At 57.9% G+C, this 27,085-nt stretch overlaps 1 protein-coding gene across 1 annotated transcript in view; it reads left to right on the top strand.

The window, feature by feature from the left end:
* DSCAML1 (DS cell adhesion molecule like 1) overlaps positions 1 to 27,085 on the top strand; it is a 103,140-nt gene that overhangs the window by 63,505 nt on the left and 12,550 nt on the right. Inside the window, exons 4-17 of the mRNA XM_058041284.1 lie at positions 10,065 to 10,211; positions 11,443 to 11,721; positions 12,393 to 12,668; positions 13,142 to 13,438; positions 15,346 to 15,618; positions 18,594 to 18,872; positions 19,080 to 19,199; positions 19,338 to 19,514; positions 23,960 to 24,159; positions 24,435 to 24,531; positions 24,644 to 24,772; positions 25,152 to 25,319; positions 25,463 to 25,533; positions 26,400 to 26,640. Coding sequence (XP_057897267.1) covers positions 10,065 to 10,211; positions 11,443 to 11,721; positions 12,393 to 12,668; positions 13,142 to 13,438; positions 15,346 to 15,618; positions 18,594 to 18,872; positions 19,080 to 19,199; positions 19,338 to 19,514; positions 23,960 to 24,159; positions 24,435 to 24,531; positions 24,644 to 24,772; positions 25,152 to 25,319; positions 25,463 to 25,533; positions 26,400 to 26,640 — 2,754 coding nt within the window. The remainder of the gene's footprint in view (positions 1 to 10,064; positions 10,212 to 11,442; positions 11,722 to 12,392; positions 12,669 to 13,141; positions 13,439 to 15,345; positions 15,619 to 18,593; positions 18,873 to 19,079; positions 19,200 to 19,337; positions 19,515 to 23,959; positions 24,160 to 24,434; positions 24,532 to 24,643; positions 24,773 to 25,151; positions 25,320 to 25,462; positions 25,534 to 26,399; positions 26,641 to 27,085) is intronic.

Raw genomic sequence — 27,085 nt, forward strand, 5'->3', positions numbered from 1 at the left:
TCTCATCAGAGCAAAACAAGGTCTTGCTTCAGCAGGATCCTTTCAGAGCCAGTGCAGGGCAGAGATGTGCAGCTCTCTTGCAGTTATCCACGTTGCACAGAGTTTCTGACCTTGACTTCTTCCCGCAGTCTCTGGATAGATTTTTTATGGGGATCCTGCACCAGTCCTGCCCTTTACAGAGCTCTGTGTGCTGTTCTTGCCCTGCCAGGGACAATTCTGGCTGTAGGAGCACACAGTGTGTGAGGATGTGGGCTCTGCTCTCCCTTCCTCCCAGTCCAGTGGTTTTAAAAACCACTTCAGAGCAGCCTGCATGTGAGAGCTGCTGGTAGGGCAGGGGGCTCACTGGGTGCCCTTGTTCAGGCAGGGTCTGGTAAAACTTCACCCAGCTCTTGTCTTCCTCTGGGCCAGGGCTGGGATGTGGCCAGGCTCAGGATCAGGCTCAGGATCAGGATCAGGATCAGGATCAGGATCAGGCTCAGGATCAGGCTCAGGCTCAGGCTCAGGGCTCAGGCTCAGGATCAGGATCGGGCTCAGGCTCAGGATCAGGATCAGGATCAGGCTCAGGATCAGGATCAGGATCAGGCTCAGGCTCAGGCTCAGGCTCAGGCTCAGGCTCAGGATCAGGATCAGGCTCAGGCTCAGGCTCAGGCTCAGGATCAGGATCAGGATCAGGCTCAGGCTCAGGCTCAGGCTCAGGCTCAGGGCTCAGGCTCAGGATCAGGATCAGGCTCAGGCTCAGGGCTCAGGCTCAGGCTCAGGATCAGGATCAGGCTCAGGGCTCAGGCTCAGGCTCAGGGCTCAGGATCAGGGCTCAGGCTCAGGATCAGGCTCAGGGCTCAGGATCAGACTCAGGCTCAGGCTCAGGCTCAGGCTCAGGCTCAGGCTCAAGCTCAGGATCAGGCTCAGGCTCAGGCTCAGGCTCAGGCTCAGGCTCAGGCTCAGGATCAGGCTCAGGCTCAGGCTCAGGCTCAGGCTCAGGGCTGGCTGGGCACGGTTGGCATGCACACAGGGAGGGAGATGTGGCACTGCACACCCTTCCCACCTCGTTAGCCAGATTTGATAGCGTGCAATAACAGCGCCAGGGCTGCGCTGACCGCGGCACACAGAGAGGGGGTCCCTCTCACGTGCCTCTCATTTCCCTTCCCTCTCATCACGGGAGGGTTTACTTAGCAAGCTGAAAAAATCATTACATATGCTGCTAGTGGCCTGGTTAATTAAGATCTACAGTTCTCTGGGTAGGAAAAGACGACCTATATTTACTGTATGTAGGAAGACATCTGTCAGCTCCAAGCGCGAGATATCCCAGCGCAGGTTTGTCCTGCTTTTGCAGGCTCTGAATTGCAACTGTTTTAAGCTCTGATGCAGACCAAGTTAATTTTAAGATGACTGTTACTATTCTAAACATAAGGAAGGGCATATTTAGCCTCTCAGTACTCAAGAAGGCAAAACCCCCTGCATGTTTCTAGTAATTTTTCCCTAACAGTTTGCACAAAACAACAACAACAAATCCTATTTGGTTTCTGCAAAAGAATATGTTCGAGGGTGATCGTAAAATAGATTATTTTTAAATCTGCAGATGGTTTCCACATATTCCTCCTCAGCTCACTGCAGCTTTCCACCTCAGTAAACTGGTTTGTAATTTAGCCGAGGGCTGTGGAGCAAGCGTTCTGTCGTCTTGTTTTCCTTGTTCGCCTCCTTTACCCCCCCACGCCCCCCTCTGCTTGCTGTCCCCTTTCTCTCCTCTCTCCTTGCTTCTCCCCTGCCCAGGGGCCGTCGGTGTTGGGATGGGTGTGAAGGGATGCTGAGCCTCGGCCATGGCACCCCGCACACCCCGCGGGCAGCACTGTGGGGAGCTCCAGGGGCTGGGATTGGGGCTGGGGGAGCCCAAACCACGCTCGCCCTTCACTCCTCACTGGGGAAAGCTCTGCCACACTGGGCTGCTCCCATCCACAGCACCCCCTGCAGCTGAGGGAGTCACGGGGGGCTCAGGCCGCGGGGAAAGGGTGAGGGATGCACAGCCCTGGAGAGGATAATTAGAGGAAGGATGCACTCCGAGTTCTGCAATGGCGGCTCCCCCCTCCCCCCGCTCCCTGGAAGAAAACACTGCTTTTTTTATTTCTTTGTTCTTTCACGGTTCGGCATTATAATTATTGAGATTTCACTGCAGGGCAAAATGATCATTTGACAATGTAAGTGGGGAAAATAATTCTCGTGTTATCCAGCAGCCTCACTCTTATTATAATTATGGCGAAACTCCTGCAGACTGAAGTGGGGGCAAAGAATTTCCTCCTATGTGGTGTTTGGCTTTTCAAGATTTCTCAAGATTTGATTGCAGATGGGAGAATTTTTTCCCCCTCCCATCAATAATCCGAGGTTGGTGATGGATGGCGAAGGACCAGGGTACCTGTTGTTTTCCCCTTTGTTTTCATTAGGCATTTTCCATTTCTGTCATTCTCGGCGCCGGTGATGGATTTTTATGAGCAAATATCTTGGTTCGAGCCATTCGGAATTGTTTGCACAGTAATGTCTGCAGCGGCAGCAAAACCCAATTAAAAAATCAGAGGAAAATTGATGCAAAACTGCAAATCAGCCCCTCTCGAGATGGGGGACAATGATGGCTCATTGTGTGCTGAGGCAGATGGTGGGGCTGGGTTAACCTACCTTGGGTTCACCCTGCATTGGGCTGGGTTCACCTGCCGTGGGCTGGGCACACCTGCCTTGGGATGGGCACACCTGCCTTGGGCTGGGCACGAGGGGCTGGGTTCACCTGCCTTGGGCTGGGCACCTGGGACTGGGCACACCTGCCTTGGGCTGGGCACGAGGGGCTGGGTTAACCTGCCCTGGGCTGGGCACGAGGGGCTGGGTTCACCCTGCATTGGATGGGCAGGGAAGGGTGGGTTCACCTGCCTTGGGCTGGGCACCTGGGGCTGGGGCCATGGAGGTTTCTCCCTTTGGCTGTGGGCAGTGCCGTGGTGTTGAGGGTGCTGTTGGAGAATCTCCAGATTCTTTGTGAGCCATCCTGCCCAGGGCAGTGTGGCCACCACATTTCCTGTTCCATCCTCCATCCCGTGCCGTCCTCCCTCCTGTGCCATCCTCCATCCCATGCCATGCTCCATCCCATGCCATCCTCTATTCCGTGCCATTCTCCATCCCGTGCCATCCTCCATCCTCCATCCCATCCTCTATCCCACACCATTCTCCTCTATCCCCTGCCATCCTCCATCCCATGCCATCCTCCATCCCATGCCATCCTCCATCCCATGCCATCCTCTATCCCATATCATCCTCCATCCTGTGTCATCCATCCCATGCCATCCATCCCATGCCATCCTCCCTCCTCCCTCCTGTGCCATCATCCATCCCGTGCCATCCTCCCTCCTGTGCCATCCTCTGTCCCGCAGTGCCAGCCCGGTGCCCAGCATCCCTCAGCATCCCTCTCGGGCTGGCAGCCGTGGCAGGGAGCACGGCGTGGTGGCACGGAGGTCTGGCTGTCCCCTGCCCGCCCGGGGCTGATGGAAACGAGCTGACAGAACACAGGCAGCATTAGCCTAATTATGGCCATACCCGCTACCTCTGCGTGGAATTTCCTTTCTTAGCGACTTCCTGTTTTCCTCTTTGAGATGCAAATTTTTGCACAGTCCTCGATCCAGATTTTCTCCTCATTAGCATGAAATCTGACTAGTTCCGCGGTTTTTTAAATAGCAAATGAAAAAAAAAAAAAAAAAAAGAAAATAAAAAAAAAAGAAAATTAAACGCTGTGCACAAAGTAGCGGCGAAGCCCCCCCGTGATTTTCGGGGGCAGGGGGTGGAGGGGCTGGCGAGGATTTTTGGGAATCACTCAGCCACAGCCGCGGTTTTCCACGCCAGGCTGCTCAGCTGTGCTTGGGATGCGGGATGCGGGATGCGGGGTGCGGGATGAGCACGGAGGGGCGGCGGGGCACCCCCCTGAGCTGGGCACACACAGCTCCAGCCTGTGGACCGCGGTGTTTCCTTTGCCTTCCTCCAGGAAAACGAGACCCGTCGTAACAGGAGGTTAAAAGAAAAAAAAAAAAAAAAAGGAAAAAGTAAAACCCGGCGCTCCAAAAATCCCGTTTTGAAATGAGTGCTCTCTTGGTGGATTTTATACGTTTTTATGCCTGCCGTAATCCCAGCCCGCTGCAGCTCAGCGCTGCTGATGGAGCCGGAGCAGACGGCACTGTTTTGTGCTAAATGTCGCTCTAGTAATGCTCAGCTCCGCTCGGAAATAGAAATACAACCCCGGCTGGCGTGCGGCGTGGTGAGCCGGGCTCGGAGCTGCCCTGCTCCCCTGCCGGCGTCCCGATGCTCCGGGAATGCCTTTTGGATGCTCCGGGAATGCCTTTTGGATGCTCCGGGAATGCCTTTTGCCGTTTGCCTGGCATCGCCTCCCCCTCCCCAGCTCCCTGCCCAGCCCCTCCCTCCCCGCCGCTTTCCACCACATAATGAGTTTGATAAGAAATTGTCTCGTTAACAGGATTAGCCATGGAAATCTCTAGTCCCCTCCTATTCATTTTGTAATGCTCTTCATCCTGTTCTGTAATTTTCTGCTGGTATCAGGCGGCTCCGGACCACCTCGGGAGATTAATTCCTCCTCCTTTGGCACTGCCAGCGTGCCCGGTGACTGGGGCTGCTCCATGGGCAAGCCCCGTGGCCCCCACCAGGGGATTCCTCCTCCTCCTCCTCTTCCTCCTCCTCCTCCGTGCTCTGGTTCGGTGAAAGCGTGCCCCTCCCAAAGTCGCTTACGCGAACAAACCCAAGTGTCCCCAAACACTGCTGGGTTCGGCTGCCAAGCGCTCCGGTGACTCAGAGGTGGATTAAAACCCGGAGAGGCAAACTGTGCTCTCCCTCACACCCGTGCGAATCCATCCCCGTGGGCAGCATAATTCCGGATTTACTTCTAGGAACATGACTTGCAAGACTGGCCCTTGGGTAAATAATGACTCTTGATTTAATAACTCCTGCCAGCCCTGCAGGATACCTCACTTCCGAGGCAGCTAATAGAGAGAGATCTTCCATAACATCTGTTTGCCCAATTTTGCCGACTCGCGAGACTGGATCTGGGAGGCAGCAGAGGCTGCCCACTGCCAGTGAGTGCAGTGAGGATGGAAAACACCGGGGAAACACGGTGCGGAAAACATCAGGGAAACACGGAGGGTGCTCCCGGTGCTCCCCTGCAGCCACGTGCTGGCTGCTCACCCCCGGATGCAGGATGGGCACTGCCAGCTCCTGATTGTGCCCATGATTTGTTCTGGTGCGTGTTTTCCTAAGCCCTGAGAAGAAAATCCCCGGTTTTGCTGGAAAACCTCTCCGCTAGCCCAGCAGTCCCTGTGCAGTGTCCTGGGCACCCCCAGGGCAGGGTGACAGCGGTCGGTGACACATGCCTCTGGTTTCCATCCTGTTGCAAAAATGTGATGCTCAGAAATCCCCTCCAGTGTTCCCTTTTGGATTTTTTGGTTTGTCAGACCCCGGAGCCCCAGGAGAGGGAACCTGGCACAAAGAGCTGCTGGACAGCAGTGTGACACTGAGGTGACAATGACACCCTCCTTGTAAACCTTTCCTGCTTTTTCTTCTCTCTCTTGTTTCACGTCTCCCTCTCAGAAAAGCCATTTAAATGTAATTCTGTTCTTAAGCCCTGTCCCTCATGCATGCCTAATGAACAGCCGGCAGAGGTGCCGGAAACGGCCCGAGCAGGATTCAATCTCGCCGAGTGCCGACAAGTCATTTGGAAGGAGCCCTGGGAGCGCGCCCAGTTTTATTACAGCGTAATTAGAAATAAAATCTTGTTGCGGGAGGAGAATGAGAGATGGGTGTTAATCCTGTGGCGGGAGGAGATGGAGCCGTGCTTATTAAGGAGATTAGGGAGCGGAGGTGGAGAGCCCGTCACGAGTGCCCGATTTCCAGCCCTCCTCTGCCGTTCCCTCTGCCCGGACTCCCGCAGAAACCACCGGGAAAAGGGAAAGGGGAAAAGGGAAAAGGGAAAAGGAAAAGGGAAAAGGGGCAGTGCTCCTGGGGAGGATGAGGAGGAGCCCGAGCTGCGGGCACAGCTGGCACCGCTCGCGTTACAAATGCCCGTGACTCCTCCAGGTGCGAACCCTTGGCTGAGCTCACAGCCCTGCTGCCTTTGGAAGGGCTGCGAGCAGCGACGGCCCCGCAGCTCCCCTGGGATCCCCACGGCAGGCAAACACGTAAATAAATCTGTCAGATTCCTGCAGGTCCTATGAAATTTGCATCGGGCTCGGCTCGCGGCTCCTCTTTAACATCTCCACCAGGGAGGGACGCAGGGAGCTTTAATCTCAGTGCCCGGCCCAGGCCCCCTCTGCTCTCAGCGTTTGCTGTGGCACCAGCTGGCCTCAGCCTGCTGAGATAAAAGGCAGCTCTGGAGCGTGGGCACCGATGCCAGCCCCCTCCTGTGCCCTGTGCCCCCTGCCCCGCTGGGCACGGTGTCCCAGGACTGTGGCTGTCCCCGGAGGTAGGTGATGATTATAGTCGGGCAGGATTTCCCATCCTGGCTGGGTTTTGTGTGGATGCTCCTTGTCCCCAGGCTGAGGCTGTCCCCAGGAGGAGATGGTTATCATGGGGCAGGCAGGAGTTCCCATCCTGGCTGGGTTTTCTGCGGATGCTCCTTGTCCCCAGGCGAGCTCCATGCCGGGCAAATGGCATCCTGGAGCAGCAGCCACAGCAGAAAAGTGCCGCTGTGGCAGCGGTGGAAAATTACAGGCTTTGCTCTTTGGGGCTTCCCCCTCCGTGCCTTCCCCCCGGGAGGCGTTTGTCACTTTAAACGCGGCCACAAATAGCGGCAAACACTTATTGGATTTGTTTGGGATGCCTTGGGATGCTCACGCTCCGAGTATGGCTAATTCATAAACGCTGGCACCTATTGATTCTGCAGCAGTACCAGGGGAAAGTTATCTCATTAGTCTTATGAACTATAAACGTGCTCCCTCCTGCAGCCCTGACCCCGTTGTTTTGATGAATCTATATTGGATAGAGCAGGAGCTGGTAACCTGCACCGGCTGTAATCTTTCTCTTGGAATTGGGAGCCCCTTGGGAGCGATGCTGGGGTTTCAGGGCAGCTGGATGTGGGAGAGGTGTGTGTGCACTCAGTGAGAGCCCCCCTCTCACCCTAATGCTTTCCCCAGGTGCGGGGCCAGGTCCTGGGAATTCAGGTGGAATTTAGCTCGTGCTGGGCTCTTGGTTTGATCCAAGAGCCTCCAAAGGTAGCAGCTCAAGTCTAGCTGGAAGAGTTATTAGAGGCACATCAGCCTGGCCACGGACGTGCTTAATCCTCTGCTTCCTGTAAAGCCTTTCCACCTCCTGGCAGGCAGAGAGATCTGATTCTGTTTGGAGCCCTGCGACGTTAATCTGCCTGGCAAACTCAGCAGTAAGTCACTTGGGTGAGGTCTGTTGGAGCTGTCACGTCAGTTACAGCCCCCCGAGCATCTCCCCTGAGCCAGCAGAGCGTTCCTCGACAGAGCCGCTTGTCCCCTCCCAGGAAAAAGGAAAAAAAAAAGGAAAGGAAGCTGTGCTGTCAGCTTGGGTGGATCTCACACGTGATGGAACAGTGTCACCACACCGTGCGAGAGGCAGATGCCTCCTGTCACTCCACGGAGGAGATGTGGATGCTACACCCGCGGGGTTTCCGCCTGTTCTGTCCCCGGGGAGGCTGTTGAGGCCGGAGCCCGCGCAGAGCCCGATCCCGGGCACGAGGCTTTGTTCCCGGCGCGGGGCTGTGGATCCCCGGGCACGGCCGCGTGTGAGGGTGTGGGCCGGGGCTGCCAGCGCCTGGCAAAATACGGCCCCGTTCCCATGGAAACCGGCTCCCCCCGCCTCAAACTCCAGTGCAGCCGATGTTCTCCGCTTACTGGTTTGATGGGAGATGAAAAATTAATGTTTGATTTGCATCTTATTGCGGTGCCGTGGGACCACTCCCCCGGCCCTTCGGCGGGGGTCGCGCAGAGCCCGGGGCGGCTCCCGCTGCCGGTGGAGCCCGAATGCCCAAATCCCGCAGGGCCGGTGCCAGCTGCGGGGCATGTGCTGCCGTGCTGGGGCCGGCACGCCATGGTGGCATGGAGCTTTGGGCTGAGGTTTGGGCTGGGGAGCCCCAAACCCTAAACCCGGCAGCGATGGAGTCACAGGAGCGCTGCCGGAGGTGTGGGGATGGCAGCTCCTGGGGCTGCTGCTCGTGTTCCTGCTGCTCCCGGGGAGCACCAGCACAGGGTGCCAGCCTGGCGGTGCCTGTGCCCCTGTTAGCCACAGCCGACTGGTGTTATGATTAATTGTTTGCTGTTTATTTGCTGTTTGGAGTCCTCCACCGCCCTGTATGGAGCAGTTGGAGTCAAGCACGCACATCTGGCTGAGCCACGGCTGGAATGGGTGATGCCAGCACAGCCTGGCACTGCCATTGCCTTGGCTGGTGCCAGGGACCCTCCCTGGTTCCCTGGGCGAGGATCTCTGCTTTCTGCTGCTCTGTCGCCTGCACAATTTGCAGGGAATTGGGCCTGGGGTCCTGCCCAGGCTGTGGGAGCCAGAGTGCTCTGGGAGCATCTGCCTCTCGTCCTCTCTCACTCGTGCTTACTCTGCACTCCTGAGTTTGACCATGGAGCTTTCTTCTTGCCTGAATTGAGAATATCCCGGTGCTTCCTAAAGGTGCTGGAAGTAGAAACAGTTGTTTGGCCTCATCAGCTAGATCCTGGCTTAGCAGGCGTTGTGCAGGGCTTGAGGGAGCCATTTGCAGATGTTGCTGATTTACAGGCTGGGTTTAAAGGTTTTCACTCTGAGCATTCAGCTGCACTAAATTACCTTCTGCAGCCGTGGGGTTTGGTCGGGGGTGGTTTGGCTGGCAGCACGGTGCAGCCGAGCAGATGGAGCATCCCATCCCAGCTGAGACTGGCGCTGGAATAAACCCCAGAGCCCCACAGAGCTGGGGGTGCAAGCCTTGCTTGGCACGGAGGGGCAGGGCCGAGTGCTTTCCAGGTGGGCAGGGAGCCTCTCCAGAGCCCCAGCTTATCCTGCTCTCCATGCAGCCACTACACAGGCCTTTCCATTGGTGTTAATTACTGTTATAATTCATGATGAATTACAGGGGTCAGGAGCCAGCCAAAGACTCCTTCCCCCTGTGCCAGCCTCCAAAACCAGCTGGCCTGAGGGGGCTGCTCTCCCGCCACCCTCCTCCGGGGCTCCAACATCAGCTCAAGCCCTTATTTGTTTTCACATGATTCTAAGTAAGTTAAGCTAATTATTAACTCAGCGGGACGGATTCACTTTTAATTGCGGCGTTGCCATGGAGCGCGTGGCGCGGCGGAGCAGGAGCAGGAGCAGCGTGTGCCGGAGCTGTGCCACCCGCCCCGCTCCCCTCTGCAGCCGCGGCCCGCCCGCACCGAGCCCCGCGGGTCCAGGTGTGTGTAGAGACACCCAGAGCCGCCTTTACACCTGAGCAGGGGTGTGTGCTTACACCTGTGTGTACAGGTGTGTGTGTGGTTACACACGGGCAGGGGTGTGTGCTTACACCTGTACAGGTGTGTGGTTACACACAGGCAGGGGTGTGTGCTTACACCTGTACAGGTGTGTGTGCTTTACACCCGGGCAGGTGTGTGTGCTCACACCCGGGCAGGTGTGTGTGTGCTTACACCGGGCAGGTGTGTGTGTGCTCACACCCGGGCAGGGGTGTGTGCTTACACCCGGGTGGGTGGGTGTGTGCTTACACCTGTACAGGTGTGCGTGCTTTACACCCAGGCAGGTGTGTATGCTCACCCCCGGGCAGGTGTGTGTACTTGGCTGGGGGAGTGATGGATGGATGGATGGAGGCGGTGCCCACAAACGCCGGGGCTGCCGTTGCACACACGAGGTTCCTGTGGCTCACCCAACTTCACCACCCCGCCTGAAACTTCAGCCACAGCTGCGCCCCGATGTGCTGGGGGTGCAGGGAGGTGGAGCAGGGTCCCTCTTCCCCTGCCACAGCTCGGAGTGCAGGGGCTCTGCCTGACCCGGGCGCTCAGCCTGGGGCCGGGGCAGGCTCGCTCACTCTTCTCCTCCCTTTGTGTCTCCAGAAAATAGGTTTTTTATTACTTCTTATGGAGGTTTGTACATATCGGACGTGCAGAAGGAAGATGCCTTGTCCACCTACAGGTGTATCACCAAGCACAAGTACAGCGGCGAGACGCGGCAGAGCAACGGCGCCCGCCTCTCCGTCTCAGGTGAGCCCGTGCGGCTGCCGGGGTGGGCGGGGGGCGGACTCTGTGCCCGGGAGGGTGCCCAGCCCTGCCCTGCCCTGCCCTGCCCGCTCCCCTCTTTGCCGCCCCGCACAGGGAGCGCTGGCACCGCCACCCGGGTCCCCGCAGCCAGGGGACATCCCGGAGCGGGGCGGGCGGTGCCGCGGGGGGCTGGCAGTGCCCGGGCCGTGCCCCCCAGCCCGCAGCCCCCCGGTTGGCCGGGCACGGCGGCGGCGGTGCCGCGCGTCACCCCGAGCGGGAGGCGACGGGGCGGGCGGCGATGCGATGTGACAGCCCGCGATGTGAGCAGCCTGACGCGATGTGACGAACATGCAAGCGATACTGCGGCGGAGGCAGTGCAGTCCGGAGTGCCGGGTGTCTCGGGGCGCTCCCGGCTCCGCTCGCTGCCCAAATTACTCCGCTCGGCAGGGAGGAGGGAGGGAAGGAGGGAGGGAGTTCGCCCGCTCGCAGCCGCTCGGCGCGGCGCGCCCGCTCCCTGCCATATGCTGTTCCCTTCCCCGGGTGCTCCCGCACCGGCTCCTCGAATTAAGCCCCCGGAGGGCACCGAAGAGATGCGGGGCTTGCCGGGTCTTGCTTCTTGGGGTTCCAGCCGTGCCCGCCTTGCCACACATCCCGGCGGTGCCTGGGTGTCCCGTGTGGATCATCCCCATCCGAGCTCTCCGATCTGGCCCGGTCCCCTCCCGGTCGCTGTCATTATTTACACGTCACGGCGTTTTACTTCTGCTTGGGAGTAATGAAAGAGGTTTCTTTCCCCTGGAATTTAATTTCACGCCTGAGACTTAGTGATTAATTTTCTCCTTTCCCAGCTGCCTGATGGGCCCTTTTGCTTGTAAATTTTGAAATGTGCCACAAAATTTGTGTATTTTGCACCAATTAGGTGTCACCTTGAGTAATTCCTCCGATGCTGAGTTTATTCCTCCCATCAGCTATTTAGGAATTGGTTTTCCACCTGCCTGTGTGCGTTGTCCTGCCAAGGGCTGTGCGGGCCGGGTGGGACGGGGCACCCCGTGCTCAGCAAGGTGCATCCTGCACTCCTCTGTGGCAGAGCCAGCAGCTCAGGGGAGTGGGGAGAGCCAGTCTCTCGTGGATGGTGCTGACTGGGCACGGTGTCACCATGCCAGGGGGTTCACAGCATCTCTGAGACACGTCCCTTCCTCCTCTTCCCCGGCTGAGCCCAGTTCCTCTCGCACCCCAGACCCGGCGGAGTCCATCCCCACCATGCTAGACAGCTTCCAGTCCAGGGAGGTGAAGGCGGGCCGGCTGGTGGAGCTGCCCTGCATCGCCTCGGGCTACCCCAACCCGGCCGTGCGGTGGATCAAGGACGGGCGGCCGCTCCCCGCCGACAGCCGCTGGAGCAAGCGCATCACGGGGCTGACCATCAGCGACCTGCGCGTGGAGGACAGCGGCACCTACATCTGCGAGGTGACCAACACCTTCGGCTCCGCAGAGGTCACGGGCACCCTCACGGTCATAGGTGAGAGCCGGCGGGAGGAGCGGTGCGGGGGGGCTCGGTGCCGCTGCCTTCTGGCACGCAAAGCCTTTATCAGTATTCAGCTTTAGAGGTTTATACAGCTGTATAAACAACAGCCTTGTGTTTTGGCACAGCGTTTGGCTCGCTGGAAGCCACTGTCTTGCACATGTCCGACGTGTTGGGTGCTTCTGTGCTTTGCTTTGTTGATTTACATAAAATTTATGTCGATTTACATAAAATAAGCTCTAGCCAAACAGTAAATACCATCTGGGCAGGCCAAGTATTTATCACGTGCTGTTTTCCTGGGGGTTCCTCCTGTCACCGGGATCCTGGCAGTACCAGAGGCACTGCGCCTGCCTTACCTGGAGCACGGTGCCAGCCGGGCACTGCCAGCCTGCTGGGAGCCAGCCTGGTGTGTCCCCAGCCCAGCACTGTGCCACATCTTCTTCCAGCCATCCTGCCACCTCCCCAGAGTACCCCTGCCGAGGGCCTGGGGCTGATGATGAAAGCAGGGGCTGCCAGCAGCAGGGACAGTGGCAGGGCCACCCGCCTCATTGTGCGGTGACATTTACAGCACAGCCGGGCTGGCGCTGCTGGGGCAGGAGGAGCAGAGAGCGCTCAGCGGGGATGAGAGCCTCCCACAGCACTGCCAACGCCTCTCCCCTCTCTCACAGACCCTCTGCGTGTGACCCTCACACCAAAGAAGCTCAAAACGGGCATCGGCAGCACCGTCATCCTCTCTTGTGCCCTCAGCGGCTCCCCCGAGTACGTCATCCGCTGGTACCGCAACACGGACCTGGTGGCGGTGGATGACTACATCTCCATCCGGGGCATCAGCAACGAGACCCTGCTCATCACGGCCGCCCAGAAGAGCCACTCAGGCGCCTACCAGTGCTTCGCCACCCGCAAGTCCCAGACGGCACAGGACTTCTCCATCATCACGCTGGAGGGTGAGCTGCCTTCCCAGCCTGGGGGCTCCTTCCTCTGCCCCTCTCTGAGGGGATGCTTTGTGCATGGCTGGGGGGCAGGGAGTCCCACTGGGGTGGGGGTCCTGAGGCTGCTGCCAGCCTGTTGCTGGGCCCTGTGTGCTGTCTGCAGGGGCACAGCTTGGGGAAGGACCAAAATAAGGTTGAGTTGCCACCCTCAGCCCCATGACACCTCATTCACCAGGCGGCCTCCCTGATCCAGCCCACCGAGCGTTTGGATAAGGGATGGGCTCTGCTGAGGGAGGCGGCATCAGTGTCCCCTCGCCCGTCTGCACGTCCCTGCCACGGGGACCCCAGCACAGCCACGCGTGTGTCCCCAGCGGGGCTCCTGTCCCGGCTGACCCTGGGGTGGGAGCTCAGTGCCATCCTGCTGGCGGGTGACTGCTGCTGCCTGTGGCTGCCGCTCCCTGACCCCCGTCCCGCTGGGTGCCCCCCAGATGGGACCCCCCGCATCGTCTCCTCCTTCAGCGAGAAGGTGGTCAACCCCGGGGAGCAGTTCTCCCTGATGTGTGCCGCCAAGGGGGCCCCGCCACCCACCGTCACCTGGGCGCTGGACGACGAGCCCATCCCGCGGGACAGCGGGCACCGCTCCAACCAGTACACCATGTCCGATGGCACCACCGTCAGCCACATGAACGTCAGCAGCCCGCAGATCAAGGACGGCGGCGTGTACCGGTGCACCGCGCGGAACTCGGTGGGCAGCGCCGAATACCAAGCGCGAATAAACGTAAGAGGTGCCTGTCTACTTTTAAATATCAGAATAGGACTTTTACTGGGCTTTTTTGTTTTTTGTTCTTCTGTTCCCCGGCTGATCGCTCCTCCTCGCCTCTCCCTCTTCTTCCCCTGGCTGCCATAGCCTCACCCCCTGAGCCCTGCCACGCTCCTCGCACACCTGCAGGGTTGAGCTTCTCCGATGCTTCCAGCAGGGAGTTTAACCCAGTGGAAAGCAATTCCAGAGGCTTGGAGAGCTGGAGCTTGGCTTTGCAGAGTCAAAGGGCAGCACTGTCCACACTGGGGCCCACTCTCACTCTGCCAAGCCCTGCCCTGGGGTCTGCACAGGGTGGGCAGGCACCCCTTGAGGGGCCCCACCATGGAGAAGAAGGTGGCAGGCCCAGAAGTGTCCCAGGTCCCCTGTGCTCTGCCAGCTGCCCCCGTTCCCTACCCGAGCCCCATTCCTTGGCAGCCACCACGCCTGGTGGCACCAGGATCTCTATGACAAACGATGATGAGGCAGCACGTGAAATCGTGGAAAATGAGCTTTGATTTGTCATGTCTGTATTTTCTTTGTCTGCTAAAAGCCATGGCCGCGTTAATCACCGTGTTATTATGGCTGCAGCGCGCCGCTCGGTGTGTTCTGGGGAGCGCTCTCAGGCACGGGGTATGCTGTAAGCCCCTGCCCATTAATAATCCCCAATTAAAGCTCCCAGGCTTACAGGTGGGAGCGAGACAAGATAAGGGAGCGTTTATTTGTCTGCTGAGAATGAGGGTTGAAGGGCTGTGTTTGTCTGTGTCTCAGGTTTGAAATGGATCTAGTGGCTTTTTGGCTGGGATCCCAGGAGAGTCGGAATTTTGCTGCCGTTTACTGCTGAATTTGGAGGAAGTTCATCCCTCAGCCAGGAGAAGCCAGAGCAGCGTTTTCAATGAGGATGTTCCCTTGTCTCTCTTTTTCCCCTTTCTCAGCTCTTGATGGGCTGTCACTAGATAAGATTCGGGTTTCTTTTTCAGTGGCACAGAGCATCTCCCTCAAACAGGCCCAAGACACAATTACAGAGCCAGATGCTAATTCCTTTCTTTCTGCTCCTTCTCTTAATGTGTCCTAGAATGAAAAACACTGTCCATCAGCTGATCCTGAGTGCCTGTTAAGCTGTTATCTTGCTACACCCTCAGGATGAGGAGTCAAGACAGGGTTAATCTTTAGATTACTTCGCTGTTTTATGCAGCGACTGGGAGAACAATGTAATTATTGATGCATGAAACCTCTCGTTTAAAGGCTCACCTGCAGCATTCTCCAGTCCTCAGGCAGCTCCAAAGCCAGACAGAGACTGGTGGCTGTCTGGCTTTTCAGTGACACGCAGGTTGGCAGTGGGGGGCACAGAAAGGTGGGGTTCAAGGAGGTGAAGCGTTTTTGCCAGTGGAAGTCAGGTTCCCATAGCAGCTCTTGCCAAGGATGTTTGGCACAATGCAGGCAGCTTCCTCCCGGGAGAGGCAGAGAGAGGCTATGATGGTGGGGGAGCTCTCCCCATCCCTCCCATATCTCTGGTGCTCAGAGGAGCCAGGTGGAGGCACCCTGGGCAGGCACAGTGCCCAGAGCAGAGAACAGACACCAGTGGGCAGCAGTGGTGTGTGTGGGCTCAGCTCCCCCAGCACTGGGGCAGGATTGCTGTTTGAAGTGTGGCTGTGTCCCAGAGCACAGCCCTGTTGGCAGGTGAGGGAGAGCAGCCGTACCCGGAGGCTGCAGGCGAAAGTGGCTGTCCCCACAGGAGCTGAGAGGAGCCCATGCCGCCTCCTCACCCAAACCAGGGTGCCCTGGTCACCTGCTGTGCCTGTGGAGCTGGCTCTGGAATAGCAGCAGATGTGCATGCAAGCAAATGGCCCTTCGGAATTAACCTAGCCTGCCTCTCCCTTCCTGCCCCATATGTAGGTCCCCCGAGCATCCGCGCCATGAAGAACATAACAGCGGTCGCGGGTAGGGACACTTTCATCAACTGCAGGGTCATCGGGTACCCCTATTACTCCATCAAGTGGTACAAGGACTCTCTGCTGCTGCCCGATAACCACCGCCAAGTGGTCTTTGAGAACGGCACGCTGAAGCTGATGGATGTGCAGAAAGGCATGGATGAGGGAGAGTACCTGTGCAGCGTGCTGATCCAGCCCCAGCTCTCCATCAGCCAGAGCGTCCACGTCACCGTCAAAGGTGAGACAGAGGCTGGGGATGCTTCCCCTGAGCGGCTCATCCAGGTTGTTTTTGGGTTCTCCGCAGTGGGATGGAGGCAGAGGAGCACCTGCATGGCCAGGTGGTGGCTGTGCTCTGTGGTCACCAGGTGTGGCAGCTCAGTCCTCGGGAGCTGGCTTGGCTACCTGGTCCTGCCAGCTGCCAGCAGCTGCCCCGAGCCACGCCGTATCCATTTCCCCTTACAAGTGATGGAGCAAGGATTTATGGTGTAAACATAACGTATTAAAACATCTAACCTTTGCTTGGATCACCTTCACCGATGTTTTTCTGTGTGTGCTAGCTTTTAAAAAAATAATACACTCGGTTTTCCGAGCGCACAGAACATCTTAAAAGCTTCTCCAGGCCATCAATTATTCAGCCCCATTGAGGGAGCTATCAGTCCTAATGAATTGAGCCGGATGCATTCCCTCCCAGTGACTGGCTGAGATTGCGCTGGGAGCTCCCGGATCTCCCCTCCTCGGGAGTTGTGGGGTCGGCTCCGCCCGTCGCCAGCTCGGTGTTGGCAGTAAATCATTCAGACAAACACGGCGGCGCTGGGGACAGAGCCGGCCAATTGTCATCCTGCCTCTCACCCAGCGGGGGATTCGTGCACTGGATTTACTCTGATCCCCCTCCCTCCCCTCCCCTCCCAGCCACCATTTTCTTATTAGGAATCAGGTTAGCGAGAGAGAGCATCAAGCTGATTAGAGATGCTACCACTTGATTAGCTAATGCTCTTCTCCCAGGCTCCCAAAGGGGAGAGGAGGCTGTGGGTAACCTGTCTGAGGGGGTGCAGGGAGGTCTTCTTGCCCCTGGGGTCTGCAGGGCTTGGCCAGCCCTGCTTTTCTCACCTCCAATAAATCCCCATCCATGTGGAGCCCCAGAGCTTGGAAAGAGGCCAGAGATGTTGGTCTTGTCTTGAGACAGGCAGGGCTGATGTGGGGACATCATCTCGGGGTGTTTGTGAGCCCTTAAATTATGGCATTCGCTAGGAGGTGCCCTCAGAGGGTGCAGGATGCTGAAGTTCAGCTCAGGATTTGTGTATCCTGGGAAGGAATGCTGCTGAGCCCTTCCCAGAGTGGATTTACTGCCTTGATTAGTGGCTGGTGACGGGCTGAGGAAGGTGAGCAGGATGGTGCAGCACGGGCCAGATGTCTTCATTCCCCTGCTGGAGATTTACACCCATTCCCACTGGCCGAGTTCCTCGTTTCCTCTGCCCCTGGATAAAAGGCCTGTGGAAAAGAATAGCAAAGGCCCTAGCAGGGAGTCAGGGAGTGAGTAAACATAACTGTGTAGCACAAGGAGCGTGGGCTGGCGTGGAGCACCATAAAGCTTTAACAGCCCCAAGTGCCTGGTCAGCACGTGAAATGGCACCGGTGAGCTATGCAGCTCCTTCCAATCTCACAGTAAAAGCTTTACAGTTCCCTCTGGCACTGTTCCCCCCAGGAACGGGGACGTGCAGCCCTGTTCATGAGGCCTCATCCCCATCCCGTGCTGAGGGAAGCTCCTGCCCAGGTGTAGCTGCTGCTTGGCCAGGGATCCCAGGCTCCCAGTTTCAAACCTCCCTGCTCTGCTCCCCGGGGCTTTGCTGGTCAGGGATGCTGCTGGGGCCTCTTCCCTGCACTTCCCCAGCAGCACAATCCAAAATCCAGCCTCCTCCAAGGTGCCCTGACAGCTCCTTCTTCCTGCAGACATCTTTGAAGGTTTTAATTAATCCCCTGTGTGTTGGTGCTGTCCTGGGGCTCTCACACAGCCCTGCTCAGGCGGATGCAGAGTTTTGGGGAGCACGGGGCTGACGCAGTGCCAGGGCACTGTGGGGTGATGCTTCACCCCATGGGAAGGCAGCCTCTGCTCACAGGGTCACCTCTGCATTGGAGCTGCTGGGATGGGCTCTGCGGTGGCACCGTGAGCAGGGTGCTCCAGGCTGCGGGCAGATGAGAGCCTGGAGGCTCTGGAGAAAGGAGAATCACGGTGGGAAGCGATCTGGGAAGGAAAGGGGAGTTGTGAGCTCTGTTTGGGGAAAGCTGGAGAAGGGAGAGCGGCTGGAGGGGGGGAGGCGTGGTCCACAAGCCCATCCCCACTCTGCACTAGACTGCAGTGCATTCCCAATTAATTATTCATTAATTATGGAAAACAGGCAGCGCTGGCTCCATGACTGTGGCAGCTCGAGCCACGTTGCTGTCACAGGCAGAGGGACAGGCCAGCCCTGCCTGTACCTGCCTGCCCGTGGCAGTGGCTCCCACCTGGGGCACAGTGACAGCACAGTGACACTCCTGCCGTGCTCTGGACCAGGCAGCAGTGATGCCTGAGTGACAGGATGGGCTCAGGGTGGAGGTGGGAGCCCAGGGAAGTGCGTGGGGGTCCAGGGAACTGCCCCTGCTCCCTGCTCCCTGCTGCTGAAGGGACAATTGGCAGGCTGCTAATTTAATTATGGAGACTGCAGAACGAGGATCTCATCTACCAGGTGCTGAGCCTTGTTAAGCTAATTGTCTCCCTCTCTCCTCTTTCTTCCCCCTCCCACATTGCCAGAGATGCTGCTGCAGTTGCCTAATTAAGTTATCAGAAAGATAATGGCTGGTTCTGAATCCAGCACCTTTAAGAAAAGCATCCATCTAATGAAGGCTTTTCTGGGAGTGGATAAATGCTGAGGTGGAATTTCGGGGGCCACGTGCTGGGGGTGGCCGGGGCTTTCCCCACTGCAGGGTCAGCATTTCTCCATCCCACTCTCAGCAGGGTGGCTCTGCCAGGTGGGAGAAATCTCCCTGCTGTTCTCTGCTGGATGGCACCTCCTGCTGTCCCCTGGCCTTGTTCTGGTGGAATCAAAGCCTGTCTGGGTTTCTGGGCTGCTTCTCCTCCCGGGACAGCATCTTCCCCAAGCCCCTCTGCAGCCCATCCCCACTCAAGGAAGGCTTTCCTGGGATGGGCTCTCCAGCATCCCCCTCCTCTCCCCTCGACAGTCCCTCCTCTGATCCAGCCCTTCGAGTTCCCGCCAGCCTCCATCGGACAGCTCCTCTACATCCCCTGCGTGGTGTCCTCGGGGGACATGCCCATCCACATCACCTGGAGGAAGGACGGGCACGTCATCCTCTCTGGCTCCGGGGTCACCATCGAGAGCAAGGAGTTCATGAGCTCCCTGCAGATCTCCAGCGTGTCCCTCAAGCACAACGGGAACTACACCTGCATCGCCAGCAACGACGCTGCCACCGTCAGCCGGGAGCGGCAGCTCATCGTGCGGGGTGAGCCCACACCCCACATCCCCACGTCCCACCTGGTGCTGCTGGGAGAGGGAGGGCAGCACAGCAGCAGCAGGGGGAGTTTGGGAGGGTGAGGAGCAAGGCTGAGCTGGGAATCGATGGCATCCCCACGCTCACAGGCAGTGGGGAGCTGTAGGGATCTGATGGGGATTTTCCTGCAGTGACCGTCCTTCCTCCCAAACTCCGCAGTGCCTCCTCGCTTTGTGGTCCAGCCCAACAACCAAGATGGCATCTATGGGAAAGCTGGGGTGCTGAACTGCTCCGTTGATGGGTACCCCCCTCCCAAAGTCATGTGGAAGCACGCTAAAGGTAGGGATGGGTCATGGCAACATGTGGGGATGTCAGTGCACGCTGGGGAGAGTCCCTCGGGCACGGCCACCCCAGCTCCGAGCCCCGTGAGTGCTGCTCTGCCTCAGCTGAGCTCTGTGCCTCTGCGTCCCCTCCTAGGAAGCGGCAACCCCCAGCAGTACCACCCCATCCCCCTGACGGGCCGCATCCAGATCCTGCCCAACAGCTCCCTGCTCATCCGCCACGTGCTGGAGGAGGACATCGGCTACTACCTCTGCCAGGCCAGCAACGGCGTGGGCACCGACATCAGCAAGTCCATGTTCCTCACCGTCAAGAGTAGGTACCCAGGGCTGTGCCACGGGGCATCCTCAGGGCGCAGGGACCTGCTCAGGTCACAGCAGTGACCTGGGGAACAGAGATGGGCACAGTGAGGGTGGCTGTGGGACACGGGGCCACCAGCAGAGCCTGGTCTGGCACTGCCTCCCTCTCTGTTCTGAGGGCTCCAACCACAGCCACCGTGCTCCAGCCCCGGCCCCACGCATCCCCACGATCAATGCAGGGCACGGGAGGGCATCGATCCCTCCCCTCCAGGGACCCGCTTCCCTTTTGCTATTAAACACACTTTGTCTTTAATAAAACCAGGCAATCAATCTACATCATCCAGGAGGAAAGGAAATAGCTGGGCTGCTTTGACAGGGATGGGCTGGGAAGTGTTGTTAGACACCGTGTTTGAACTGTGTGTGTTATTGGATTGCTCTCCCGTTGCTATCAGCAGAATGTGTAATTGCCAGCTCCCTGTTAGTCATTGGGCTCGTTGCTGCTGGGAGCATTCAAACCTCCAAAAGGAGGTGGTGGAGGGAGTCCAGAGCAGGGAGTCTAGAGCAATCACCCTCACTCCTGGGGTCAGGATTGGGCTCAGGAGGACTAAACTTTGCCTTGACCATGCTGGGAACGAGGCAGCGAGCACGCTGTGCCAGAGGGGATGGAGGCTGCTGGTGAAGCCATAAGAGCCACCATCCCCTGCTTGCCCATCCAGGGTGCTGTGGGCAGAGGGGACGTGCAGCCCTCTCTGGGCACCACCAAGCCCTGGCCTCCCTCCCCAGCCTGCTGCTTCCTTCCCTGACACCAGCAGCTGTTTCTCTCAGGGGCTTCTCCCCTCCCCACGCAGCCTCTGCCTTCCCAGGTTCCCGCTCCCCTGGCTGTCAGCTGTTTAATTTATCCCTGCCACTGATGAATCAAACCCAGCCACTTCAAACAAGGCACTTCAATGAGTGCAGGTACAAAGTCGAGGCGATTAATCCCGAGCGAGCATGCCAAGCCTGGGAGCCCGGGCTGGTGCCGTGTCCCTGCTAGCTCCTGTAATTGCATCCCAGGACAGGTTGCTTGCTGACTTGAATAGCACATAACCTTATTATGCGAGTGCTTTTGCATCTCCCGGAGCCCTCGGAGCCCTCGCTGCCTTTGAAAAGGTTTGGATGAATAGGTACACCAAGCACCACAGCCAATTAAGCGTTAGATGGGCTCTTTGTTTTGTTTCATTTTGGGGTTTTTGTTTGTTTAGCGAAATGTCAGCCCAATTAAAGGGAGATCAGCACTGGCTTTCCCTGAAAGTCAGGCCACTGCGGACTGAGTTAAATGAGAGTTAATCAGAGCCCAAACAAAGCGCGCTGGCGGTCAGCAGGGGAGAGGGCAGTGCCACAGCCAGCTGGTGTCACACGTCCCCTGCCCTGACACCACGGCCAGGGTGAGCTGGGACAGCCAGCTGACACACTGGGTGTGTGCCTGAGTGTGCTTGAGTTCGCTGGGCTGGGCAGAGCCAGCAGCAGCTGGGTGATGCTTTTGTCAGGGGGTGGTGGCTGTGAAAAGCCACCAGATTTGCTTGGGAATGTCACCCATGGGGTTGAGGCTTTCCTGTCCCTGGGTGCCAGGGCCTCTGTGCTCCCACAGCGTGACAGCCTGTCCTTCCTTCCCTGCTTCGGGAGGGAACTCACCAGCGCCCAGAAGGTGAGGAGTGGAAGGTGAGGAGCGCTGGAGTATCTGAGCGTGTGCCCGGGGGCACAGCAGGCTGGGCTGGGCGCAGGTGAGGAGCCCAGCAGTGTGTGGTAAATGCCATTTAGCACATGGCTGCACACCTGCCCGGGTGTCAGCAGCGTGTGGGATGGGCACAGTCACACTCCTGGGGGTCCTGCCTGCTGTGCCAGGGCAGCAGCACCCTGGGCACTGGCGAGGGGGCTCCTCTGCCCGCTCCGTGCCAGCACCTCGGTGCCAGGGGTCCAGCCAGGGGGCAGATAGAGGGGCCTCTGTCCATGGTCGTGGCACAGCCCTCTTTGGAAGTACGCTGCCACACAGCGCGAGCATAACTGATTGCTTCCATGCAATTTGAATTAATCTCATGCTTCAGGTGAAACTCAGCTAATCAGTGTAGAAAGGAAGCTGAGACGGGTGCAATCAAATTAACATCACAGAGCCAGCTCCAAACAAGAAAGAGGGGGGCGAGGGAGGCAGGCACAGCCCTTGTCACCCTTGTCACTGTTCTCATTCAGTTGTCACCAGCGCTCTGCCAAGCGGCTCGTGCCCCAGCCGGGTGTGGGATGGCAGCGTGCTCTGGCTGTTGGCTCCCTTTGTTCCCAGGCTTGTCTCTGCCCAGAGAGGGGCACCAGCTCTCGTTGTGGCCTTGTTAACAAGGCCATGGGCACCAAGAGAGGCTGAATTGGAGGGTGTGCCCTGGTGGGCACAGGAGGCATTGGAGGTGAGCTCTCCTCGAAGGAAGCCTGTCTGCCCAGAGTGAGCTGTGTCTGATGCCACATTATTGATGCCCTGCACCCAGGAAGGGATCACAGACTGGTCAGGAGCAGCCCCCAGCCACCCACGGGTGTCCCTGCAGCCGGTCCCAAGCAATGTGGTCCCTCTGCAAGCTGCAGAGCTGCTGCAGGGCAGGTGTTAGGCACCAGTGCCCAATCTGCGCTATCCTCACAGCTGCTTGGGGTTTTCTGGGGGTTTGTTGTGATCTTTTCCTGCTCTGGACTACGTGCAGCTCCCGTGGGACCCTGGCAATTGAGAGAAGTTGATATGTTTACATCCAAGGAGCTGCTTTTAATCAAACATCAATAAGTGCATTTCAGCGAAGCAGAGCCTGAAACAGAGCTCCTCTCCCGGGGCCTCTGCTCTCTGCTGGCAAGGGGCCGGTGCAGCCAAGGCTGCTGCAGCCCTGAGGGGCTCTCCTGCCCCTTTGGCCCCACAGCCTCCCACCCTCTGCTGCAGCACTGGGCTGGAGGAGGGCTGGGTGCAGGGACCACATCGCTGTGTCCCTGTGTGACAAATAGCAGGGTGGCCCCTCGATGGCTTTCCATGGCAGGAGAAGGGGACAGTGGGCAGGAGCCTGGCAAGGCATGCCAGGACAGGGTGCTGAGCCCCTCCTGCAGCTGTGTGTGCCCTTGTGCTGTGCTGGGCAGTCAGCCCTGCCCTGGGGAAAGTGCAAGAGCCCCTGGTTGTCCCTGTGCTCTGTCCTCACCCCATGGGACATGGGAGGCTGGGCTGGGACAGTCCTAACCCTCACCCTAACCCTAAACCTAACTCTAACCCTAACCCTGACCCTTCCCAGGCCTGCCTCTGCCCTGCTGTGTCCCTGACCCGGGGCTGAGGCAGGCAGAGGTGTCAGAGCACTGGGGATGGGACAGGGCACAGTTTGGAGAAGTCTTGGGCTGCTTCTTGTGCCCCTTGGTGGCCCAGGCTATTCTGCCACAACATCCCTGCTCTTTGCCATCCCCTGCCAGCTCAGAGTGCCGTGCTCCCCTTGGGACAGGATTGTCACACGGGCACCAAGCTGGGCACTGCACTGTCCTGCACCCCACAAACTCCAGCAGCTCAGGAGGAAAGGTTTCCTTTGCTGTTAATTGAATTACATTGCCACAGAAAGCCGAGGAGTCGTAGCTCATTAGAGCCTCTTGTGTCCCATTAGAACAGTGTGTGTTGCCTTTGCGGATTGTCATTATCATACATTACTGCAGGACTCAGCACTGCTGTTTGTTTATGCATTACATTTTTTTCTGCTTACCCAGCCTGCCCTCGGTCCCCCAGCCCGTTCCTCCTGTGTGCTGCCTGCACAGCCAGCCCACTGCCTGGCACTGGGGTGGCACAAAGAGCTCTTGGAGCAGGGAAGAGCCAGGCCAGGGATCAGTACAGCACCCTCACAGCCCAGATCAGCCATCCCCATCTGGGCTGCGCCCACTGCTCAAGCACCTCTGGGTTCTGCACCCCTGCCAGGTGGTGACCACAGCACAGGGTGTCCCCACCAGCCCCATTTGTATATTGGGGTGGCTATGGAAAAAAACCTCATCTCTGGCATCTGCAATGCAAAGGCGGCCTTGCTGATGGGAAATCACACTCTGTATTCTGCCCAGGTTTATACGAGTGAATTATGCAAATCCGTGATGGAAAACATTCTTCCTCTCATCCTCGGGAGTGTAAAACCTTAGTCAATAATTCATACCCGCACGTCTCAGACTGGAGGCTTTCTCTTCATTATAGTGTGCACTTGGTTATTTGTCTTTCACGTTTTATTGTCTACCCCGGTGTAATGCTATGCATTATAAAATTTATCTGCTTCATTATTTTATGATCCTGAGCTGTATAATGCAGCGCGACGGTTCCGCTCGGGGCTGCGCGGCCGCTCGGTGAGCGCCACCATCCTCGGCGGCTCGGTGGGCTCTGCGGGGCCCGGCAGCCACAGGTGGCACCTGCCCGTCCCCAGGGCACGCGGGTGACGCTTTGCCTCCCCACAGTCCCGGCCATGATCACCTCCCACCCCAACACCACCATTGCCATCAAGGGCCAGACCAAGGAGCTGAACTGCACGGCGCGGGGCGAGCGGCCCATCATCATCCGCTGGGAGAAGGGGGACACCGTCATCGACCCCGACCGCAACATGCGCTACGCCATCACCACCAAGGACAACGGCGACGAGGTCATCTCCACCCTCAAGGTGAGGGCCGGGCGTCCTGCACCTGCCTGGGCTCCCAGGGGTCTCGCTGGGTGTGGGAGAGGAGAAGGGGAGGAGCAGGGAGGGTGTGGTGGTCCCCAGGAGTGCCACAGAGCTGGGCACTGCACTGAGCTCCCTGAGTAGCAAAGCTGAGCCCAGAGGGGAGTTAGGAGTGCAGCTCCAGGGAGTGGCACTGTGGTGGGAGCAGGCAGGGATGGCAGGGCATGGTGCTGGGGCGGCTCGGTCTGAATTGGCTCCTCTCCCTGGAATGCTGGCAGCTGAAACCAGCCGACCGTGGGGACTCCGTCTTCTTCTCCTGCCACGCCATCAACTCCTACGGCGAGGACAGAGGCCTGATCCAGCTCACTGTCCAAGGTACTCCATCCCCCCTGCCTGAGCCCTGTGGTGCAAAGCCTTGCTGAGAGGGTCCCCCTGCTCCTGGGGGCCCCCTCTGCCTGTGTCCCTAACCTGCCTGCGTGTCCCCAAGAGCCCCCTGACCCGCCGGAGCTGGAGATCCGCGAGGTGAAAGCCCGCAGTATGAATTTGCGGTGGACGCAGCGGTTCGACGGCAACAGCATCATCACTGGCTTTGATATCGAGTACAAGAACAAGTCAGGTAGGTGACAGTGATGTCCCCTCCCCGTGGCACAGTGGGGCTGGGGGCTGGCCTGCACAGGCAGGTGTGGGACTGCCCCGGTGGTGCCTCCAAGGGAATATTCTGCATCCCGGTTCCTTTGATGAAGAAAGGAGAGAGCGGCATTAATGAAATATGGTAATTTCTGTTGGATGGGAGCATTTGAAAGGGAATATTAAAAGAGACAATATTTGCAAAAAGTTGAACCCCAGCGCACAACAGCGAGAGAGAGAAGCAGCACCTCTCCAGGGGTACCAGAGCTGGAGGTGCCTGGAGACCTCACCTGCTTGATCATGGCCCCCTCAGCACTGCAGGCCCTGCATGGCATTCAGGCTCTGACCCTTCTGCCTCACTCTTCCAGATTCCTGGGACTTTAAGCAGTCTACACGCAACATCTCCCCGACCATCAACCAGGCGAACATCGTGGACCTGCACCCCGCCTCGGTGTACAGCATCCGCATGTACTCCTTCAACAAGATCGGGCGCAGCGAGCCCAGCAAGGAGCTCACCATCAGCACCGAGGAAGCAGGTGCCTCCCTGGGCTCCTGGCGTGGCTGCTGGGGATGGTGGGCAGGGGGAAGAGGGGAAGCTGGCTTAGGTACAGCCAGGGGATTTCCTGGTGAGGAGCTCCTGAACCTTCTCAATGTGCTGGTTTGTGTTCATCCCTCTCAGCTCCTGATGGTCCTCCAATGGATGTCACCTTGCAGCCCATCACCTCCCAGAGCATCCAGGTCACCTGGAAGGTGAGTGAGGTTGGGATGCTGTCTGGGCTTTTTTTTGGCTATGGGGGCTTGGCCAAATGCTGCCCCAGCTTGTCCTGAGACCCAGCATGTCACCAGTGTCACAGGAATCAGGAAGAATTCTCCAAGAAAAAAGAAAACTTGCAGGCTGGGCAAGCAGCTCACTTTATTGCTCAGGGCTCTTATCAATCATGTTTTACAACAAGCTCATTATCTCATAGGGTGTCCGTGGGGGACCATGGGGCAGAGAGGATAAATATGTAAAAACTCAGGTGCCGGGTTGCAAAGTGTTTGAGCAGAGATCAATAAAACTTAGAATCAGATTTATTTTCCAAAGCTGCCTAATGAAAAATAAAATTGATTATAAAGTTAGGACTTGGGAATGAACTGCTAAGTCAATAAATTTAGGGTTCCAACTTCTCCCCCCACCTCCCCTTAAGCACTGAAAAACAGATTAATGAAAAGTAAGATTCACTTGAAAGATAAGTCACTTCGTTTTAGGAGTATTTCAGCAAGATGGATCGCCCTGGCATTGTAACATAAATTCGCAATCAACCCTATTGATTTGTTAATGCTTCAGAGAAATATTGTTAAGATTGATCTCAATCTGGCCTCTCAGGCTGCCAGAATTGGGATTTCTGCTGCTCCAGCTGGGGACTGGTGCTGTCCAGGCAGCACTTTCCTCTCTGGTGGCTCTGAGGACCCTCTGGACCTTTTTTATCACTATTTTGCCACTCAGTGAAAAATGGGGAGGAAAAACAACTTGAAAGCTTTGAGAAAAGCCCCTGGGGAGGGGTGGTTGGGGCACGGAGCCCCGTGAGCCTCCCAGCCCTGTGACACCACTCCATCCTGCCCTCACCGTCCCCCAGGCCCCGAAGAAGGAGCTGCAGAACGGGGTGATCCGTGGCTACCAGATCGGCTACCGGGAGAACAGCCCGGGCAGCAACGGGCAGTACAGCATCGTGGAGATGAAGGCCACGGGCGACAGCGAGGTCTACACGCTGGACAACCTCAAGAAGTTTGCGCAGTACGGGGTGGTGGTGCAGGCGTTCAACCGCGCGGGCACGGGGCCCTCGTCCAGCGAGATCAACGCCACCACGCTGGAGGATGGTAAGGATGGCCCAGGGACCAAACCAGGTCCATGTCCCACCCAGGGCACCCTCAGTGATGCCCATCCCATCACGCAGGTCTGGGCTGGTGGCTGTGTGCCCTCACAGCTCCCTGGAAGGGATCAGGAGCACAGCACTGTCAGGACACCGTGGCGCTAAGTTTGTGGCGCAGCTAAAGGGTGCAAGGTGGATTTTGGCGCTGCTGAAGTGCCAGGCAGGTTTCCATCTGGGACACAGTCACTGATGGCCTCGGTCGTTTTAAAAACAATGAGGAAAAAGTTTTGCAGTGCGTTTGCTCAGCAGTTTTTCATACTTAATTAAGGCTCTCGTTAGCCTGTCAAACCGCGATCGTTTCCTGGCTGCATTAGCACTCCTCCCGGGGTATTCAAGGGCCCCTGTTTTAGCAATAGTGTCTTTTCCATAATTATATTACCTTCATTTTGTTC

The sequence above is a fragment of the Melospiza georgiana genome, chromosome 27 (genome assembly GCF_028018845.1).
Source record: "Melospiza georgiana isolate bMelGeo1 chromosome 27, bMelGeo1.pri, whole genome shotgun sequence".
Lineage (NCBI taxonomy): Eukaryota > Metazoa > Chordata > Aves > Passeriformes > Passerellidae > Melospiza > Melospiza georgiana.